Raw genomic sequence first — 23,610 nt, 5'->3', positions numbered from 1 at the left:
AGCAGAAATGAGAGAAAGGGGAGGTAGAGAGAAGAGAGAAAGAAAGAGGATGGAAAGAGCATTGTGGATCATACCTGTCCTGGGATGGCCCAGCTGATGATTTAAATACTAAAATAAAAGCAGCATTTTGTTCACTAATATTTTGAACCAACCACTTCAAAAAGGATATGAATGTACCAAAATTTTAATAGCTATTTTTCTAAGAGGATTGAAGGGAGTTAACATGTACACAGCAGAGGTGGCACTGAATCGGAAGATTGCCTTCCCTCTATTCAATACTATAAAAGTCTGAAAAAGAAAACAAAATGAAAAATTGTATTTAGAAAATATGTACAGTGTGGGACTCTCATACTGTGCATCACTTGTGCTTCATCATTATTTACAATTAGCTGAATTCTGCTCTCATTTACATCTCTGCAGACTCAAAGACTTCATGTCTAGTTTACGTAACATGCAGGACAGCCTCCAACTGAATTTCTACAGGTAGAATCGTATGAAAACATTTCAACAGCATTATTTAGAAAATACAAATATTCTACGTCTTATTTGACAGAGGACAAAGTGTAATCTAAGTGTACACAACATTTGATATTAGTGTACTGGTGCCTATCTTATAATGCATATTAAGATATGCTAAACATAATTTTTATATATTCATTAAAACTTCAGAAATCCCTACACCAAGTATCTGCAGTAATTATGGTGTCATCCATACAAGGAAATGGTGGGGTGGAGTGATAAACAAAGATGTCCTGATTTTTCAAAGGTGTTTTGTAAACCTTATCTCCCATCAAAATAAATGGAATGGAAAATGCTCAGTGCCCTTGAAAAAGAGGCGTCAGGTTTTTAAAAACCACGCACTGTATGGACATGATGTGGCATGTTCAGATTTTCCTCTCATGCACAAAGTTAATTTTTTTCACAAAAAAAGTAGAACTAAAATTTTTTATTCTTTTTTTATATTTATCATGAGGCTTTTTTGGCCATGCATACATCTACCTTTCATTTTTAACGATTTAAAAGCTTATCTATGCTACCTAATTAGCACACAGAATTCAGTGAAGATTTGTATTTCAATTTCTACACTCTGACCACAGCTTCAGTATTAGGTTATATATTTTGATTGTGTTAAAATGGCATTTATAAATGGAACAGCTTTGAATGAAAATATTTTCTTAAAACCAGAGAAACCAAGAAGGCTCAACCTTTTATTCAACGCACCTTATACACCTAAGTCTCTGAAACATTTATATTCCACATACACATGGGGCCAAACTAAGACGGTCTCTGCTCAGACAAGCTCAGAGGTGAGAGAGGCTTGAGCTGTTTTCCTCCCGATGGAGGAGAAAGCCATACTGTGAATGTCTGTGCTCCTGGACTGTAACAGAGACTTCTTTGCACTGCAGGAAGCAATGGACATGTCGAAAGGGACATAAACCAGTAGTGTTGCCAGTGGTCCCACTGCATCAGCTAGGATGGGAGGGAAGCACTTGAGGAGGGCATGCTATGCTTTAGGTACAGGTATAGTAAGTGCTGCTGCTGTATCCCTGGAGGCATAGTACTTCCCTCCACCAGAATGAATACTATAACTTTTAAACCACACACTGATTCTCACCCCCAGCCCTCTGCTGACTCCCAGAACCATATTTTAGTCCTTAATGAGGCTTTATTTTGGTCCTCAGTACACTTGGAATTTCATTTGCTTTTCACCACACTTTTGACCCCTTCTCTCCTTGTTTCCCTTGGGACTTCATCCCTTTATTTCAGGAAATTCTGGCTGAAATCCTGAGCTCCTCACACCTTTTCTACTGCCCTTACTCAGACAAATTCTTATTTAAGCCATCATTTGTGTGATGCAAGCTCGCTGACACACATTTATGAAAGGAAAATGGAGTCTGACCCAAATGTACAAAACTCAAGGAAAATCAGTGAAAATTTACAAAAAATTCTGATCATAATGCATAAACTTGTAAAGCATTTAAACCACAATACTTCAGAAAAAGAACCTGATCTGCAACATCACTATCCCACGGCCAATTGTGAAATTGTTTTAGCAATTAGAAGAAGAAGGTTATCCCATTTTCAGTATTAATAGCAATCATTACTTTTCTGATGTCTAAAGCATAATGATCTTGATGATAAGTTTCAGATCTCCAACGGTGAGTCCTACATCATTTTTAGTGGAGAACTGAGGAGGAAAAAAACCTAGCAGCTGGCGCCAAATCCTGCTTACCGTACTCCCAGACTTCAACAGGATTAGTTACTGGAGTAAGGCAAGCAGAATATGATCCTAAATCAAACAACTTCATTTTCAAATATAACTCTCAGTTTAGCCACAGCATGAAGTGTTTGTCAATATGTGAACTTTCAGAACACAACACTGAGCAAATAAAGACACATATTTCTTCTTAAGGCTTCTATCTGTCTTACGCTCATCTCATCGCTATATTGCTGTGGTTTCAGAATTGAAAATGACTAATGGGGATTGATATAGTTCCTTGGTTTGCTCAGTTAATGTATGACTCTTAATAGTGGTTGGTTTTTTGTTTTTGTTTTTAGAGAGTACTAGTTAATTCTCAAGGGGAATATATTTCCATATACAGCAAAAAATCCTGAAGACAGAAAATTCCATGAATTTCAGCTAGCAGAAATTCACTCTGGCTTATCCTGTGATGGACCGGGTTTTTCTGTTGTTGGAGTACATACAGTGCACAGCCCAAAACTTGAAGATCTGGGACATCGTAGGAAACAGGGTCTCGTATTTCTGTATTTCTCTGCCTGGCTCCAGTCGGACATATTACAGGATTATGCAAACATTTTACCTTTCTATATTTCTATTTCAATAACATATTTTTAAAGAGTATAATAAGAAGTTTTTTATGTTATGAATACTCCAGCAAGGAGCCCTACCTCTTCCCATATTTCCCTACCTCTTTGACTGCAAGCTCTCCTTTGAGCCCTCTGTTACAGCAACCTTATTCTGGATAAGGAACATGCTTCAAAGGCTAACAGTCCTTCACCCAAACTATCTAGGAAGAAGATACGTCTCTGTAGATTACAGGGTGAGGAGGAATGCATTAGGAGCACACTGGTATACTATCTCTGCCTAACTCCTCGCCCCTGAACACCCAAAGCAATGAGAGAATGATCAGGAATAAAACCTAAGTTTTCCACATAATAGTGAAGAAAACAAGCAAGAGGGCCATTCAAGGCAGCTTTTCAGTGGGTTTCATAATGAAAACACTGACATCCTTAAATGACGATTTCACATACAGTTACAATGAGAGTGAAATGCCAGAATAAACCAGGGGCCTGATCCTGCAAACATGATTTACTGGATGCAGTGCCAAAGAAGTCAACCATTGGAGTACTACATCTGGGTTGGGCCCAAAGTAGTGGAAAAAAGGGAGTCCTGCAGAGGGTCTATATCATTTTAATACTCTTAATCTCTAACAGAAACATCTTAACTGCAGTCTTAAGAAACACTCACTTTTTTATTGATATAATATGGGTCAAGATCCTCCAAGGGCTCAGACACCATTCCTGGAGGTATGTCGCCGTAAATAAATGGCAGTGTCTTTCCTGCCTCCAGGTCACTGTTTGGTTTTGGTCCATTTTCATCATCGTCATCTTTACGTTCTTGTTTAGACTTCTTAGCTTTTTCTTCAGCAATACGTTGTTCGATAGCTGCAAGTGACTCTCTCGTGAAATAGTGGAAGCTGTCAGGTCCTGGTGGTACCAGCACTGATTGTGCCATCTTTTCATCCTGCACTCTTAATTACCGTTTAGCCTCTCACATAAAAAAGTGCTAAAAATATAAAAACACAGAAAATATTAGAGTACCACCACACAAGCAATTTAAATTGAAACACCTTCGTATCACTGTCTGTAGGGCAATTTATTAAATAGGATACTTATATGAGAACGGGATGTTGTGAAATTGATCCATTCGTTCATTTTTCTTTCAAGATAGGGCATTTAACTTTTCATTTGGTCTCTTTTAGATGTCTGGAAAAATAGCAAACCTTTAAAATTTTAGTTTAAAATTAATTTATTGCTATGAAAAGTGATGAATAGGCTGCTATAGAGAGTGTATAAATTAATTTTAAAAGTAAATAGAAAAATTGTTTCTTTTCTTTCTCCCCAGAAAATGTTGTGACCATTCTAATGAATGAGATAGTTACTGGGTAGTATAAAAGGATGTTTTGCCGCACACTCACTGAAATAAATTAACAGTTAAAAGAGTGTTTATTATATGGTGTCGGAGGGTGGGAGCATCCAGCACAATTGCCCTTTTAACACTACCACCATGAAAGATCTTATGTCAGACCAACCCTCCCCCTGTGAGGAGGTATGGACATGGCTTCCTCATGATCCTATCATTGACACTGAAAGCATCAGCCAGAGGGATGCTTGATAGAGTGTGAGGTGCTCCCTCTTTTCAGGGACAAGCATGTTGGCTTCACAGATTAGGGAGCAAGGAACCAGGCTTAAGTACCTGAACAGAAATCCCCTTTCTGGTAACATATCATGTGCTGAAAAAATTTCTGTGTTAAATCCAAATTGGTCTTCGCTACTAAACATTCTTAGACCTTTTATTATCTGTTGCTATCTTTAAATTGTGTATATTTTGCATAATCTTCAGAACTGAGAGCAGAACCATCTTCTTTTAAAGCCACCTTCTACTTCTGCCAAAAATGACAAATGGAAAATATTTCCAATGCAGAGATACTATGAGCTGAAATAATGAATGTAATCTGTGCATTTGATAATTTTCCCAAGTTTTTTATCTGAATGGGAAAATTATATTATCCATGTAATAAAACAGCAAATGTAAATCAAGATTAACAGCTTCAGTGCCGGATGATATACCAAAAAAGCAATTATCAACTTAAAATGATATGACAACCTGAATTTTCCTACACACTCTGTTTTTTTTCCCCTACTAAGTACACATAGACTTTTCCGACTCCACCACAGCTGCAGCAACTTCATGTTTTCAGAGCTATCTGAATAGAAGCTAACACCATATCTAATTCTCCATTCTTCCATCCTCACCATACACATACCCATCTCCTCCAAAACACACACACAGCCATGGTGCAACTTCTGCAGGTACATCTGTGAAACATGCTCTCCTACTGCAGTCAAATTCACCTGGTGCATCCTGCCACGGATGTTTTGTAGAAAATTGCTGTTGGAACACATGTATAGTTTGGTGGCAGCAGAAGGGTTAATTATGAAAATGAAAGTGGTCCTACTGCAGAATCCTTACAGATTTTATTGTTAATGACAGAAAAAGACAGAATCCTTTCTAAACACTATAGGTTACAATTAAAAAATGCATTACCAGTATAGAATCTTGCACCTGTGTGGATTTGGAACGACATTATGAAGAATGCAGCTAAAATTCCATCGTGCCTTTTTCTTTTTTCTTTCTTTTTTTTAATTCTCCTTCAACAGACCACACCTAACTTCCTGCTAAAGGATCCTGGTTATTGAAGTAAAAACTAGCATTTCCTGTGCAAGAGACTACTAGCTGCTGTAATTGTAACAACCATTAGATGGCATTCGTATATGATCAGAAGACATTTCTGTAAGAAACCAACTGCAGAATTCATAGATTCATAGATTCATAGATACTAAGGTCAGAAGGGACCATTCTGATCATCTAGTCCGACCTCCTGCACAGCACAGGCCACAGAATCTCACCCATCCACTCCTACAAAAAACCTCACCTATGTCTGAGCTATTGAAGTCCTCAAATCATGGTTTAAAGACTTCAAGGAGCAGAGAAGCCTCCCTCAAGTCACCCATGCCCCATGCTACAGAGGAAGGCGAAAAACCTCCAGGGCCTCTCCAATCTGCCCTGGAGGAAAATTCCTTCCCGACCCCAAATATGGCGATCAGCTAAACCCTGAGCATATGGGCAAGATTCACCAGCCAGATACTACAGAAAATTCTTTCCTGGGTAACTCAGATCCCATCCATCTAATATCCCATCTCAGGGGATTAGTCCTATTTACCCTGAATATTTAAAGATCAATTACTTACCAAAATCCCATTATCCCATCATACCATCTCCTCCATAAACTTATCGAGTAGAATTGTAAAACCAGATAGATCTTTTGCCCCCACTGCTTCCCTTGGAAGGCTATTCCAAAACTTCACTCCTCTGACGGTTAGAAACCTTCGTCTAATTTCAAGTCTAAACTTCCTGGTGGCCAGTTTATAACCATTTGTTCTTATGTCCACATTAGTGCTGAGCTGAAATAATTCCTCTCCCTCTCCTGTATTTATCCCTCTGATATATTTATAGAGAGCAATCATATCTCCCCTCAACCTTCTTTTAGTTAGGCTAAACAAGCCAAGCTCCTTAAGTCTCCTTTCATTAGACAAGTTTTCCATTCCTCGGATCATCCTAGTAGCCCTTGTCTGTACCTGCTCCAGTTTGAATTCATCCTTTTTAAACATGGGAGACCAGAACTGCACACATAGGTGAGGTCTCACCAGTGCCTTGTATAATGGTACTAAAACCTCCTTATCCCTACTGGAAATGCCTCTCCTGATGCATCCCAAAACCGCATTAGCTTTTTTCACAGCCATATCACATTGGCAGCTCATAGTCATCCTATGATCAACCAATACTCCAAGGTCCTTCTCCTCTTCCGTTACTTCTAATTGATGCGTCCCCAACTTATAACTAAAATTCTTGTTATTAATCCCTAAATGCATAACCTCACACTTCTCACTATTAAATTTCATCCTATTACTATTACTCCAGTTTACAAGGGCATCCAGATCCTCCTGTATAATATCCCGATCCTTCTCCGAATTGGCAATACCTCCCAGCTTTGTATCATCTGCAAACTTTATTAGCATACTCCCACTTTTTGTGCCAAGGTCAGTAATAAAAAGATTAAATAAGATTGGTCCCAAAACCGATCCCTGAGGGTAACCTCCCTCCAACCTGACAGTTCTCCTTTCAGTAGGACCCGTTGCAGTCTCCCCTTTAACCAATTCCTTATCCACCTTTTGATGTTCATATTGATCCCCATCTTCTCCAATTTAACTAATAATTCCCCATGTGGCACGGTATCAAACGCCTTAGTGAAATCTAGGTAAAGGGGAGAATACTCCTTTAATTATTCTTTAAATAATTTAACATAATTTAAACCATGCAAATGTACAACTCAAATAGTGACTATCCATAAATACAGTTAATATGCTTAATTCAAAGACATCACACATTAAATACTTTAAGTCATGAGATTTCTACTATAGTGTCTAATGTCATGTGGATTATATACATACAATACATAGATATGTATATGTATACATAAAAGCTCAGATAACCCAAATACCTCAAAAGCTTGTCTAATCCACACAGTTCGGGTAAGAAGTCTGATTCCATCATTATTGTAAAGTAAGATAATAAGCACCACAAAACTAAGCAGGAATGCTATTCTCCCTCTGCAGAGGCCATCCTGTATTCGGAAGAACAAAACAACACACATGTACAGAAAGGAGTGATATATACACAATGAAGATATAAGAAAAAAGGGACCAAGTGAAACACAGAAGAAGAAAATAGTGAGAGACAAATAAAAGGACACAGAAATAGCAAACAAGATGAACAAATACATTTGCAATACTAGAAAGATGACCGAAAACCTTGATCCTGCAGTTGACAAGAAAATACTTGTCAATACAAGAATACTCACAGTAGTAAACAATCTGATTGGATAATAGACTTTTAAAAGTGCGGATGTTATATTAGTAGTTAATTTGCAAAAGTTGCATAAAAAAGTTGAGATGTGTGATTTTTATTGTACTAACGCAGGGATTTGAGATTTTATGGCACCTCAACCCAAGCTCTAACATCTGCATGCATAGGTTAAAAAAGGAGAAGTGGAGACAGAGAGAGAGAGAGAGAGAGAAAGAAACAGTGGCAAAGTGTGAAGTGAAGTGAAAGGGCACTGTGGAGTGGACAAGAGGGCAGCAAGTACAGCACAATGTATGCTGCACTACAGAGAACTATATACCTATAGGAAGTAGAATACTTTAGTACAGCCTGGATGTGACAAAGATAGGGATGACCACTAGAGCTGTATCTGAAAATAATGGGCTGACTCTGCAGAGAAGCTGGAGATGGTAATAGCCACCTAAAATCTTGATTGAGTTTATAATTAACAATACCTAAGATAGATAAGATCAGTAACAAACAAATGTAGACCTCAATCAAATAAAAAATACAATATAACCTACATGTACAAAATTTTTAAGTATACATAAAACCACACGAAATGTTAATGGAGAATGAAAAGTTGTTATGATAAGATAGTAGCCAGTCTTGATCACTGTCTCAACATAGGCCTCCAGGTCAAAGGAGCAGCCAGTGATGAACTCCATGACCATCTGTCTCACTAGTGATATCTACCCATACTCCCTAAAAAGTGGCCATTTCACATGCAAACTTCTGAAAATGTCCTTAAAATGCTTCCTCTTGACGATAAATATCACTTCTGTTTTGTCTTTTACTCATTCAGAGAAAAAATCATCCCTGTGCTGAGGGCCCACACAAGGGGTAGAATTAAAATGGAGCATAAGTGATGCTCAGAGCCTTGTATAGGAGCTCTGCCCTGGGCTGAATTTCATCCTCTGATAAGGTAGATTTGAGAGAACCCTGTCATTCTTTTTCTGATTCCTAGGAGCATTCGGCACTCCAGCTAAATTAATCCTGGTTAATAAACCCCCAAGAAAAACAAATTACCAGCTTTTCCCGCAGGGACAGCTAAAAAATAACTACGTCCATTAAATGTAAAAGTGGAGAATTTAAATGCACAATTCAGCAAATTCAAAAATCAATGTTTCTATGAGCACAGCAGCCATGTTGCACATAAATTGTAATTCTTACCACCACTGTGCTGTACTATTTCTCATACACAATTTTTTCTATATTATTAGATACAAATATGAAGCATGTTCAAGGATCCTAGAGTATGTACTATACTGTGCATGCTTTACAGAGTCAATTCAAGTCATTTATATGTAAAGTATAAAATAAACCATATGTTTAAAATGGAATTTCTTCTATCTTTATTTTTTTTAAGAAAAAATATTTTACTCTTCTGGACTTTGAAGTTTAAATGGCTTCAGAAAATTGGCAAATGTAATTCATTAATCTAACTTGTTGGGTAGAATGGCACAGCCATTTCCCATATCTTAGGAGGTCTACATGAGAGTTCCTCTTTTTCAAATCTTAAAAGCCATGTAGCTAACAAGGAACATCATACTGGTGCTCCCCCTGACAACTTTACAAAATATGCAATAGATCGACCTGCAGGGTCTCAGCCAACAGTTCCTGTGTGTCCACTTGCTTTGACCAGCACACTTTATAAACAGCCAGATTGCAACCCCTCTTACTCGCATATTTAATTGATGGCTCAATAAAGCAAGGGCATCACAATCTGGCCCAATGTGCACTGCTGCCCTTCATAGCCCCTTTATACCTTCAGTACACTTTTGATTAAACAGCTAACCCCCACGCACGCATATGCAGTACAGCCTTCATTAGCCAGGCATTTTTAAAGCTTAGAAACATTTTCTAAGCAAAATATACTGTACATATATAGTGTGAGATTTTGAAAGGATCAAAACTTGGTCAAATCAAAACCATATATTATCAGAACACATTAAGAAACTTCTCCCCTATGAAGTCTATTTCCATGTCAAATTTCAGTTTTTTACCTTCAGCTGTTTCTTTAAAAAATAGTCACTTTTTTAAAATTGGGAAAGTACATATTTTTCTAACAGTCTCTCATATCTGAAATAGCTGAACAGTTTTTACTTAAACTTTCCAAACATTCGCCTTTAAAAAGAGTGAAAGTGTGGCCAATTTCAATTCCAGAAGTAAAAGCTCCACAAAATTACATGCAACTCAAACAGGGTATGGCATGAAAATAATTATGCAACTTTAACCAAAGTGTAGGGTCACTGCAGTTCCTACTATAATTTACAATGCAGCATGTTAATGTTACTCTAAAAACCTTAATCTTCAAAATGCCTGAGTTTTGTGTGTTTAAATTCTCAACCTTAATCTTGCATTGACAGTTTGTTTTTTTACTTAATTTTCTCATTCCCCATTCTTAAAAGAGAAAAAAAATCAAAAAAGAAGAAGGAATGAGAGTTTTTAATTATATTCCCTTCCTATGTTAGATATTCAGTCAAATACACTGAAGTACTACAATCTCTTCCTTTACATACTGTGACGAGCATGTGTTGCATTCAGAAACTAGGTGCTACTGGTATTACATGTTTGTCACATTACAGGTGGCTCACAGGATAACCCAGAAAAGAGGAGGAATTGAAGGAAGGGGATGAACCTCTGGGGGGTTTATGCTTCTGACAGAGTTTTGAGGAAGATGGGAGATAGATTGCAAGCTTGTCAAACGTGGTTGGAGGGTGAGATCAGAGGTGGGTCATGGGTCTGTAACACGAACGAACAAAGGGTTGTAGACTTGTCACAGGCCACCTGCAAATGGGATTCTGACCATATTATGAGTGTCTAATTCTATGCACAAACTTCTATGTTGTGTTCTTACTTCAGGGTGTGCTGGCCTGGGATGGGAGAGCCTTGGTGGGTTGTTGGGGATAAGGTCAGGCCCGAAACAGGCTCCCAGCACATTCTGCCGCAGCTTCACATTACTCCATTTGGCCTCTCTCATCCCCCCTCTCCCGGGTGTTGCCCACGCAACCTGTTGTCTTCCCCTTCTCTTCCATGCTGCCAGCTACAGAGCAGATGTAACAGACAATAAAGGACAGAGTTGCTCTGCTTTTGTCGCCAGCATCTGGCTCCACAGTAATCCACTGTGGCCAGGAAGAATAAGTGCAGGAAAAATTCTGTTCAGTCCCTGTAGCCCCACTGCATGCATGAGATCCCAGCAGTGCACTGTGTGAGAGAATGCATAATACTTGGCATCCCTGCCTCAGGGAGGGAAGTTGGAAGCTGGGAAGCTATTTTTTGAGGAAAGCCAGGAATCAGGTCAGCCCATGGCATGAGTTACAACAACCTCGGGATTGCTGTTACATTGGGTGCAATGGTCCCTAAGGGGACCAGGATCACCATTGGCCCTCTACATATCCTTTATGCCAAGCAGGTGGCCTCCAGCAGGAGCAGGTGGCATATGGCCAACTCTAGGCTAGGTGGAGGATTTTACTATGTAAGGAAAATACCAAATTACCCTATTAGGAAAGTTTAATGGCCTCAATTGCAAGAGTTATTTTGGCGCTACGTATGCCAGGTTCCTGTTACTATAGCATTAAGAAAATAACCCAATTTACCGAAATTAAACAAAGCTAGATGCCTGTTATGAATTCTAGCATCAGATAAGTGCATTTCACTATTATGGTTACAGAAACAAGTGTCTAAAACAATGTGGTGAAAAGAAGAAAAGAACCAGAAAAAACAAAAGTAAAATCTATATGAGATTAAAGACTGAACTATTTGAGGAAAGGCAGACCAAGTGGAATAAATTGATAAAAGTGTATTACTATAACAGCGATATTATAACAAGTACTGTCTCATCTCTGGTTATCCTTTACCTTGTATATCTGGCACCCTCACTTTTATCATTTACATAAGAAACCGTCTTTTTCTGGCAACAATTCTATTTATCTTTAGTTCAAAGTCAGTAAACAAACAGAGGCTGCACAGAACCCCGCCAATCAGGAAAGGGCTCACTGGGACAGCCAATCAGGAAAAGGCTTACTGGAGCAGCCCATATATATAAAGGGCTGCTCAGGGGAGCAAAAGGCAGCTTCTGGGGAGGGCAAGGACTTTCTGCCAAGGATCAGAGCACTGCAGCAATAGGGGAGCTCTTGGCTGATGATGGCTAGACTGAGGCCCTGAAGCAAGGGCAGGGAAGGTGCTAGGGCTGGGGGAAGTGGCCCAGGAAAAGTAGGCAATGTGAATAGGAGGAGGGGCAGTAAGTGTCTACCAGCAATAGGGTCCTTGCCCCCCCCCCACACTCTTTCCCCCTACTTGCCAATGAGAAGAGTAGCCTAAATCCATACTGCATTTTGGCCCTGAAGCCGGGGCTAGACTAGAGACTGCAACTGGCCGCTGAGGCAAGTGGAAGGACTGAAGTCTGGGAGTCACATGGGTCGAGATGGTGGAGGAAGTGTAAGTAATGGTGAGTGAGACACTGCTACTAAAAGGTGCTCGGTGGTCCAAGAGAGCTAATTCCCAGCATAGCCAGTAGGAGGTGAGTCAGTATGGCTACAAAGGTCCTTTGGTTTCTGCATAGCGTGAGCAGAGTGAGACTGCTGAATCCTTGTGCAGTTAATAAAATGTGATGTGACTTCTCTCCTGCCAAACCTGACTCAAAATGCTTATTTAAACATTACTGTTATAACATATGAAGGTATTTAGGATTTAAGCCCCATATCAGTCTTAACTATAGCACAGTTACAAGAAATTCCATGGTGAATAATTTTTATCTTTTGGGAACAAGGGTATTATGCAGATATAAGATTTTAATATCATTGTAGCACCCAACCAGTGGTTCTAGGCAACTAACATAAATCATAGTTCTGGTCTGAAACTGGACTGTGATGTTGTGTAGTTATACATTTACTATGTCACACTGATTTTTAGATCACTACTGCTTGGTTTACAATTAAAATTATATATGAACATAAGAATGGCCATACTAGGTCAGACCAATGGTCCATCTAGTGCAATATCCTGTCTGACAGTGGCCTGTGCCAGATGCTTCAGAGCAAATGAACAGAACAGGGCAATGTATCAAGTGATCCATCCAGTCCCAGCTTCTGGCAGTCGGAGGTTTAGGGACACCTGGAGCTTGGGATTGCATCCGATCATCTTGGCTAATAGCCATTGATATCTCTGTCCTCCATTAACTTATCTAATTCTTTCCTGAACCCAGTTATACTTTTGGCCTTCACAACATCCCGAGGCAACCAGTTCCACAGCTTGACTCTACACTGTGTGAAGAGGTACTTATTTATGTATGTTTTAATTCTAATGCCTATTAATTTCTTTGGGTTACCCTTGGTTCTTGTATTATGTGAAGGAGTAAATAGCCGCTATCATATCCCCCACTTAGTCATCTCTTTTCTAAGATGGACAGTCCCAGTCTTTTAAATCTCTCCTCATACGGAAGCTGTTCCATACTCCTAATCACTTTTTTTCCTTGTACTTTTTTTTTTTCAATTCTAATATCTTCTTTGAGAAGGGGTAACCAAAACTACACACAGTATTCAAGTTGTGGGTGTACTATGGATTTAGATAGAGGCATTATGATATTTACTGTCTTATTACCTACCCCTTTCCTAATGGTTCCTAACTTTGTTAGCTTTTTGGACTGCCACTGCACATTGAGCAGGTGTTTTCAAAGAACTATCCATAATGACTCCAATATCTATCTTGAGTAGTAACAGCTAACTTATGCCCCATTTTGTGTATATATATTTGGGATTCTGTTTTCCAATGTACATTACTTGGCATTTATCTACATTAAATTTCATCTGCCATTTTCTTGCCCAGTCACCCAATTTTCTGAAATGTTTGTAACTCTTCAGTCTGCTTTTGACTTAACTGTCTTGAGTAACGTTTTTATTATCTGCAAAATTTGTACCTCACTGTTTACCCATTCTTCTAAATCATTTATGAATATATTGAACAGCATAGGTCCCAGTACAGATCCTTGGGGAACCCTGCTATTTCCCCTCTCCACTGTGGAAAACTTACCATTTATTTCTACCCTGTTTCCTATCTTTAACCAGTTACTGATCCACGAGAAGACATTGTCTCTTGTCCCATGACTGCCTACTTTGCTTAAGAGCCTTTGGTGAGGGAGCTTGACAAAGGCTTTCTGAAAGTTCAAGTACACTATATCCTTTGGATCACCCTTGTCCTCATTCTGTTCTTTACTATAGTTTCCACCAGTTTGCCTGGTACTGAAGTTAGGCTCACAGGCCTGTAATTGCAAGGATAGCCTCTTCAGCCTTTTTTAAAAATCGGCATCACATTAGCTATCTACCAGTTATCTGGTAGAGGGACTGATTTAAGCAATAGGTTACATACCACAGTTAGCAGTTCTGCAATTTCATATTTGAGTTTCTTCAGAACTCTTGGGTGAAGACCATCTGGTCCTGGTGACTTACTGTTTAATTTATCCATTTGTTCCAAAACCAAATCTACTGAAACCTCAATCTATGTCAGTTCCTCAGATTTGGAAGAGAAAGAATGGTTAAAAATGTTTCAGGTGTGGGAATCTCCCTCACATTCTCTGCAGAGAAAGCCAATGCAAAGAATTAATTTAGCTTCTCTGCAACAGCCTTGTTTTCCTTGAGTGCTCCTTTAGCACCTCCATTGTCCAGTGGCCCCACTGATTGTTTGGAAGGCTTCCTGCTTCAGGTATCCTTAAACTTTTTTTTTTTTTGCTGTTAGTTTTTGTCTTTTGCTAGTTGCTCTTCAAATTCTTTTTTGACCTGCCTGACTTGACTTGACAGAGTTTATGTTCCTGTCTATTTTCTGCCAGAGGATCAGATTTCCAATTTTTCAAGATGTCTTTTTGTCTCTAACAGCCTCTTTTACTCTGTTTTGTCATAGTGGCAACTCTTACTGGGGTTTTTATGATTATTATTTTGGGTATACATGTAGTTTGAACCTCTGTGTTTTTAAAAGGTTTCCACATAGCTTGCAGGTATTTCACTCCTGTGACTGTTCCTTTTTAATTTGTGTTTAACCAGTCTCCTCGTTTTTGTGTTCCCCTTTTTTAAGTTAAATGGTATTGTGGTGAGTTTCATTGGCATTTTGCCCCCCTACAAGGGTGTTCAATTTAATTACATTCCTGAGTGGTTCAACTGTAGTCACCCCTTGGATGAGATCCTGTGCACCACAACGTACTAAATCAAGAATTGCCTCTTTCCTTCTGGGTTCCAGCACTAGCTGCACCAAGAAGCAGTCGTTAATGGCATCTAGAAATTTTAACTCTGCATCCCATCCTGAGATGACATGATGCCAGTCAATATAGGGATAGCTGAAATTCCTCATTTTTATTGGGTTTTCTATTTGTGTAGTTCTCTAATCAAACTGACCATTTCACAATCATCACCATCCTGGTCAGGTGGTCGGTAATATATTCCTACTGCTATATTCTTATTCAAATACGGAATTTCTATCCATAGTGATTCTATGATACTATTTGATTCACTGAAGATTTTATTACATCATCTTTAAGCCACCTTTCACATTACTGCCACTCCCCCACCAGCACAACCTACTCTGTCATTCTTATATATTTTGTTCCAGTAATACCATGTCCCATTGATATTCATCATTCCACCAAGTTTCTGTGATACTTATTGTATCAATATCCTCATTTAATACCAGGCACTCAAGTTTTCCCATCTTAGAATTTAGACTTCTTGCATTTGTATACAAGCACTTATAAAATTTGTCAGTATTTAGTTGTCTGCCTTCCTGGGACGTAATTGAATTGTTTCTTGACTTTAGCAAAGCTTTTGACACGGTCTCCCACAGCATTCTTGTCAGCAAGTTAAGGAAGTATGGGCTGGATGAATGCACTATAAGGTGGGTAGAAAGCTGGCTAGATTGTCGGGCTCAACGGGTAGTGATCAATGGCTCCATGTCTAGTTGGCAGCCGGTGTCAAGTGGAGTGCCCCAGGGGTCGGTCCTGGGGCCCGTTTTGTTCAATATCTTCATAAATGATCTGGAGGATGGTGTGGATTGCACTCTCAGCAAATTTGCGGATGATACCAAACTGGGAGGAGTGGTAGATACGCTGGAGGGGAGGGATAGGATACAGAAGGACCTAGACAAATTGGAGGATTGGGCCAAAAGAAATCTAATGAGGTTCAATAAGGATAAATGCAGGGTCCTGCACTTAGGATGGAAAAATCCAATGCACCGCTACAGACTAGGGACCGAATGGCTCGGCAGCAGTTCTGCGGAAAAGGACCTAGGGGTGACAGTGGACGAGAAGCTGGATATGAGTCAGCAGTGTGCCCTTGTTGCCAAGAAGGCCAATGGCATTTTGGGTTGTATAAGTAGGGGCATAGCGAGCAGATCGAGGGACGTGATCGTTCCCCTCTATTCGACACTGGTGAGGCCTCATCTGGAGTACTGTGTCCAGTTTTGGGCCCCACACTACAGGAAGGATGTGGATAAATTGGAAAGAGTACAACGAAGGGCAACGAAAATGATTAGGGGTCTAGAGCACATGACTTATGAGGAGAGGCTGAGGGAGCTGGGATTGTTTAGTCTGCAGAAGAGAAGAATGAGGGGGGATTTGATAGCTGCTTTCAACTACCTGAAAGGGGGTTTCAAAGAGGATGGCTCTAGACTGTTCTCAATGGTAGCAGATGACAGAACGAGGAGTAATGGTCTCAAGTTGCAATGGGGAAGGTTTAGATTGGATATTAGGAAAAACTTTTTCACTAAGAGGGTGGTGAAACACTGGAATGCGTTACCTAGGGAGGTGGTAGAATCTCCTTCCTTAGAGGTTTTTAAGGTCAGGCTTGACAAAGCCCTAGCTGGGATGATTTAACTGGGACTTGGTCCTGCTTTGAGCAGGGGGTTGGACTAGATGACCTTCTGGGGTCCCTTCCAACCCTGATATTCTATGATTCTATGATTCTATGAATGGTACTCTTTCATTTGACTAGTTCCCTTCAGTTCCTACCTGTACTTTATCAACTTGTATCCTCTCCTTTTTACTAGGATACAGAGTATCCTTTTAATAAATCCTCCGCTAAGGGATGTGTCTGTCTGAACCATGTGCTCCTCTGTACCTCTTCCCTCCCCTGCCCCTTAGTTTAAAAACTCCTCTATGATTATTTTTAATAAGTGTAGTATAATACATGCAAGCTTAATGTGGGATTTGAATCTATATTCTCCCTCGCTCATACATCATCACTAGCATTAAAGATCCTGCAGGCCAAATTTTGGTCTTTTTAAACATGTGTGGGAGGTAAGTTTGAGAGTCAGGAACCTCTCACGCAAAATGACCTGCTGCAAGTAACCTTTCTTTTAAACCAGAGGATTTTAGACATGAGTGTTATATCAGATGGTAAGGGAGGCAGGTTACCAGGACACAACATTTAAGGGATTAAATGTCAAACCCAATACCTTAAAATACACCAAAATCAGCTAGAAGCTAGTGCAGCTCATAGAACACAAGTGTAAAGCACTGTTGCAAAGCATCACTATGCAAGTGGCTTGCGGCATTCGCTGCCATTTCTGAATGGTCTCAGGTACAGCACCAACTCCATCTGTACAGTATATCATTTCCATTCATATCTGAGTATGGGACTGACAGAAGGAAATGGACAGTTTGGTGGTAATTGAACTGAGGATGACGGATGAGAAGTTGTCTAGAAGAAAATGTAAGGAGAACTACTCCCCTATTAAAACAAGTGGATTTGCAATGGCGGTTCTGTCTTTACGCCTGCTCTGAGCAAGGGGCCCTGTGACAGCCAAGCTGCATAGAAAAGGGAGTGGAAAAAGGTTGCCTAGCAACTGGTCCTGGAAGCTGCAGCAGGAGAGTTGTGTCCTGGCAGTAGATGAGCAGCATGAGAGGGAGGAGGAAATGGGGGATTTTCCACAGCCACCATAAAATTGAGGAAACTTTAGAATTAAAACCATTCTCCAGGCAGAAGGTTTTCCAGAAGGAAAAACCTCCTCCCCCTGCTTCAACAGAAACTAACCAAAATTAAGGGGGAGAAACAGAACTAAAGGAAAATAGCAGCTACTAAGTATTCAAAATAAAGGAGTAACTCCAAGAGGGGCAGAGTCAGCCCTAGTCGGGCCAGGGAGGCTGTGAAAATAAGGCAGTTCTGCTGTGCAAAGGGGTGGGGCATCATTAGGAAAATGGTACAAGGATGCACAAACCCTGCAGGAGCCTATAGGAGTTGAACCACAGCAGATGCTGTATCATTGATATTCAGCCCTCCCATTGTGGGGACTATTCGGCTGCAGTAACTGCTACATACTGTCTCTGTAGCTGTGGAGTGTGGGCAGGATTTCTACCGATCGCTTGTTCTCCCAATGAATGGACTAGCTATTCAAGCTGGATTTGTCCCATTGTGAAAAGAGTTGAAGGGACACCAATTTAAAAATTAATTTTCTCAAAGGTTTTACCCCATTTTAACAAGTAACACCTTTAACTATAATTAAGCCTGCAAGTCTGTCACAGATTCTGACTTTCCTTGACTTCTGTAGTGGCCGGTGCTGGCTCAGGGGTTGCCCACCACAGTTGGGGTGTGTGGGAGGGGGCTCAGGAAGGGGGTTGGGAGGTGCAGGGGGGGGACGCTTACCTCAGGTTGGGGGCTCCCTGGCTCCCACTGGCATGGCCCAGCAGCTCCTAGGCGGCAGGCTTCATGCACTGCTGGCAGGCCCCGCCCCTGCAGCTCCCATTGGCTGTGGTTCCTGGCCAATGGGAGCTGCGCAGCCAGCGCTTGGGGCAGGAGCAGTACGCAGAGCCCTCTGGCCCCTCTGCTGTTTAGAAGCTGCAGGGACATGCTGAGCTGGGTAGGAGGCCAGCCAGTAGGGTGACCAGACGGCAAGTGTGAAAAATTGGTGTAGGGGGGTAACAGGAGCCTATATAAGAAAGACCCAAAAATCGGGACTATCCCTATAAAATCAGGACATCTGGTCACCCTATCTACCAACCCCGCCAACTCTTCTCCCCCCCCCCCCCCCCCAGCACCAGCAGGGTTCCAGGCCAGCACAGCAGCCACAGCACCTCTGCCCCTCCAAGCACCCGTGCCTCCCGCCCACATTTTAATTGGGGTATATAAGTCATGGACAGGTCACAGGCTGTGAATTTTTGTTTACTGCCCATGACCTGTCTGACTTTTTTACTAAAAATACCCATGGCTAAAACGTAGCCTTAACTATAATTGAAAGGGCTTAGAGAATAACATGTTTCATGTTTTTCAGTTTGTTCACGTCATGCATTTGACAGCACTAAGCATATCCTCATTTAAACTGTTTCCCCTCTAATCAGTTAGTATCCCTTGTTGCTTGTGTGGTCTTTAAACCACAACGTGGGATAGAAAGGCATTTTTAGAAACAGGAAAAGTTTACTCTAAAACTAGAGAAACTGGGAAAGGGGACTTGAGGGAGGTGCAATAATAAAAATATTTGTAATTAATTTTTAAGGACTGTCCTGATTTCAAGTGTTCCTTTAAGAGACAATTGGACTTTAGTGAGTGCCAAGTACATGTTGTGGGTGAGGGTGGCTTATGTATGGGTGTGAGAGTGAGCTAATTTTAACTCAAATTTTAAAACATTTACAAAGTAAAAAAGGAATCCTTATGTAAATAGAGTGCTACACTTTGAAAAATGCTTCTAGTAGGCACAGAATTCTAACAGTTTATTGGTCTTATGAAGCACTTGCTGTTGAGTTAGGAACTCCATGAACATATGGAAAGCACAAGCATCCTACATGAAGGAAACTGACTTTTCATAGATACAAAATGAAAATTCTCCCTCAGGAGCCAAGCTGCCACTGACAGGTTCCTTGCAGCTGCACGGTACCAGCTGCTGAAAGGATGCTGCAGGAGTTAATTCTGCTTGGAGTAACATTAACTTCCACTGGGATATATGTCAGACTCAGAGGGCAGAATATCGTAAGTCACGTTTCCCAGTTCTTTCCCTATCAGCCCTGCATAGTCCATGACCTGTGGAGCCTCTGCCCCTATGGAACTGCAGTAGACAGGGCTTCCATGGACTCAAGAGCAAGCAGAGGTGGAGCAGCTTGTGTTCCCCTATATGCCCCCTGCCCAGGTGTGCTCAACCTGGTCCCTTGTGATCATGTTACTGAAGGGAAAAATTTGGTGGTTTATCAGGGACTTGCTGGTTATCATATCTATTTGCTTCCACCTGCTAGAATCAGGAATCTGGCTATAGTCATGCCGGTAGTTAAGTTCTAGCAAGGTAAATTAGGGCAGTATTTATTTGTAAACTTTTTGAGGTTTCTTTCTTTGTATTTAGTCTTGCAAAGTTTATGGGGTAGCAGTTCCTATAGTGTCCCTCAGCAAGATGCAGCACATAGTTCAGTGTGTGATGGATCTACAGCCCAGCTGCTAGTTATTTGTACTCATGTTATGTGAAATTATTGATGATAAGCAAGGCTGGTAGCTCTGCATATCATTAGTTGCCAGATGCTTCCCCTTGTAAGACATGGATTTCAGCTGGCTAGAGTAGCCAAACTTAACTATTTGGGTTGAAACTATCCATGCTGGATAACTGATTCGAGTTGAATATTTTTTGAAAATTTCAGCCAAAACAGTTCAGCTGTTTCTAAGAACAACACTAGGGAAAGGTTTGTTTTGCTCATGCTAAAAAATTCTGGTGATTTATCCTTTGAAAAGCTCTAGTAGCCCTGGGCTCTGAAGCTGAGATTTGAAATTTGGAATGCATGTAGCCTTTGTGTCAGGAAGTGGCTTTTGCTAGACCCATGAAAACTTGCCCAAATGAGACCAAGTTATAAGTAAGGCTATGATTTTGTCACAGAGGTGGCAGAAGTCACGGAATCCATGACATCAGCCCAAAGGTGGCTGGGAGCTGCAGGGTCCTTCTGCTGCCATCCAGCTCCCAGACCCTGTGGGAGGCAGGGATACCCCACAGCTTCTGGGCAGTGGCTGGCCGTCACGGTGGGGGTACACACAGCTCTCTGCCATTGTGGGGCATAGCTCCTGGCTGCTGCGGGTGGCAGGGTATCCCCTGCAGCTCCCTGCCACCACAAGTGGCAGTGGCAACCTGGAGAACCCTAAAAATAGCCATGACAAAATCTTCATCTAAGACAAAAGCTTAGTTATAAGCCTTTAACAAATTGCAGTTTGCACATGCTCAGTATATACACACTAGAACTTCGCAGTTAAACTCTGAAAAATGCTGTCTGCACCCAGTATGTTCCAACTCAGAGCTGAGAAGGATTTTTCCTGTAATTGCAGCTCTGGGCTGCTGCGGGTCATCATTCTGGGTCTGGGCACCTGAACTGAGAGGAAGAAGGCTTCCTTTTTTTTTTTTTCCCTCAATGACCCTCCCCCACCCCCTTGCTGGCACCCAGAGCAGGAAGAGGAAGCTGTGTGATTCAAAAGCAGAGGAGACAAGGGCTAGACCTGGAGTGGGGATCAGATTGCAACAAAGACTGTGTGGGGATTGAAAACTAGCAGGGGGGAGGGAAATAGGGACAGGGTTTGAGGTGGGAAGAGACTGGGATCTGCAGGGAGTAGAGGATTCATAGATTTTTACCATTAGATCACCTAGCCTGCCCTCAGAAGACCTGGACTGACCAGGCAAGGAGACTGGTCAAGGCTGAGCAAGCAAGGGTAACAAGGGGTGGAGGGGGAATGGGAGGTAGTGCAGGGGTGGGGGGAGATGGAGATCAGATTAGGAACCAGAAGGGAAGACTGGGACTGACAGGGCAAAGAAATTGGGATAAAGAGCCAAGACAGGGAGGAGAGTGGGACTGGGAGACACAGGAGATGGGGAACATAGCTGAACAGATGAGGAGCGGGGTACAGACAGACTGTGATTGGCTGGGCAAGGAGACTGGGATTGACAGTGGGCTTCAGTGAGGAAGACGAGGACTGGGAGAAAGGGCACAGATTGGAGGGAATGGGGCTGAAGGGGCCAGGCTAGTTGGAGCAGGCAGAAGAGTCTCTACTTATTAGAGCACACTCTCCTCCAGAACCTGGTATGGAACCCATGATTTCTGACTCACATCATTCCTCTGCTGTCAGCAAATATCTGAAACCCATTGGTAAAGTGTCTCATCCCCTTTCATTGCTGGTCCACATAGAGGATGATAACCTACTACTGTTATCAGTTATTCAGATAGCTCAAATGTCAGAGGTCTGCAGTGAAGCCAAAACTTTCAACTCTGCTGATGACCCAGGTGGGTGTCAATATGATGCCATATAATGGAATTTCTGTTCTTTCAGTTTGCTTTTTTAAAAACCTAAGAAACTAGACACATGTATGTATAGGACAAATCTGCCCTGGAAATGAATCAGGGTATTGTCTGTAGGACTCTTACCCCATTTGTTGCAAAAGTTAGAAAGTTTGCTGGGAATGATGCAAAGGATTGCAGGAAGAGAAAGGAGGTTCTCATGATTAAAGCAGATAAACGTTCTGGAGAACTGGATTCTCTTCCTGCTTCTGCCACAGAATTCCTATGTGCTGTAGGTTAGTAACTTAAACCAAACTTTTCAGAGGTGGTCATTAATTGTGTGTTCCTCATTTCCTGGATGCCTGATTGAGGTTACATAGGCAACTTTAATTCTGGCATTTCCTAACTTTTTTTTTCTTAATGTAGCTTTTGTGTGTAATATTTATATAACACTTTGTCTCCAAAGCTCTTTATTAAACACTAGCCAGTTAATTATCAAAACTCATTGGTTGGTATCATTATCCGCATTTTAAAGAGCGGGAAATGGAACCACACAGAAGGTGTATGATTGGCCTAAAGATCCACAATGGCAGAGCTAGGATCAGAACTCAGGAATTCCTGATATACTGCTTCTTATGGCACTAATTTTTTACAATGGCAAACTACTAAACCACGAGCACCTCTACATTAGTGTGATCAGGCCTGTCAAGTGAACATTTCACAATGTCATTTTGTGAGACAGAATACAGGCTCAAAATCTTTTTCTAAATTGTTTCTAATTTTTCATCTAAAATAACAGATTAGGCCAAACAGCGTGGAAACAGCCCCTGGTGCTGAATGGCCAACCCAGTGATCTGTATAGGCCAGAGCTGTTTGATCATTTCACGTATCCCTACATTGGGCAGGCTGCTATACTGAGAACCTGGAGCTGTGGCATCACAACAGACTATTTTGCTCCCTTGGAAAAGCAGGTTTCAGCAGTACTCCCTTGTGACTTGACCAGCATGTTTGTTTCACTGGGTAATGAAAAGATCAGTAAGATGCACAGCATTAAGAAGCATTAAGCAGCTCCCTATTGTGTTTTGGTTTTTATCTGAAAGAAAATTGAGTAGTTAATTGGCCCACAATTAAATAGAAATGCCATTTAAAAAAAATTGCAACAGCTGGCCAGGCTCAGCTTCCACTTGCATTATACATTGCTGTGATGACTTAAAACTTTATAATAGAGAGTGATTAATTGTGAGCAGCATAAAACATGTTTATAGCTCAAGTTATCCTAAGGGACAAAGTGCATACAGCAGACATAGGTGGCTGAGGGAGGGCAGAAAGGTGATTATCACTATTCCACTGGGAAAACTAGCTAGAACTTGAGGGTAGCAAATGTTATCCAAAGGAGCATGAGTCTGCTGTAAACAGGAGTTATAGCTGTGCTGATTGATAGAGGTCTGTGAGTCCTATTATGTGAATAAATTCCCAGTCAGCTTTAGATTGTGTGCTTAGCTGCTGTTACATTTTAAAACTAAGATTTAATACATTATACATTTTAAATACTTTAGAACATAATATATAAATTTGCAGGTTATTGAAATTAACAAGAACTTTTTCCAAGTGCTAACAGATCAGGATTCTTGTTATCTCAAGCTTAAAAATGGAACAGGAA

At 41.0% G+C, this 23,610-nt stretch overlaps 1 protein-coding gene across 4 annotated transcripts in view; it reads right to left on the bottom strand.

The window, feature by feature from the left end:
• The window catches only part of LOC119863290 (sodium channel protein type 2 subunit alpha), a 122,551-nt gene that overhangs the window by 91,210 nt on the left and 7,731 nt on the right, over positions 1-23,610 (bottom strand). For all 4 annotated transcript variants that reach the window (XM_043505218.1, XM_043505217.1, XM_038421490.2 and 1 more), the window contains exons 2-3: positions 3,491-3,808; positions 170-288 (exon numbers count right to left, since the gene is read on the bottom strand). In XM_043505218.1, coding sequence (XP_043361153.1) covers positions 170-288; positions 3,491-3,757 — 386 coding nt within the window. In that variant the 5' untranslated portion in view covers positions 3,758-3,808. The remainder of the gene's footprint in view (positions 1-169; positions 289-3,490; positions 3,809-23,610) is intronic.

This window comes from Dermochelys coriacea, chromosome 11 (assembly GCF_009764565.3).
Source record: "Dermochelys coriacea isolate rDerCor1 chromosome 11, rDerCor1.pri.v4, whole genome shotgun sequence".
Taxonomy (NCBI): domain Eukaryota; kingdom Metazoa; phylum Chordata; order Testudines; family Dermochelyidae; genus Dermochelys; species Dermochelys coriacea.
The sequence above is the reverse complement of the archived record's forward strand: the minus strand, read 5'-3'. Positions and strand labels throughout refer to the sequence as shown.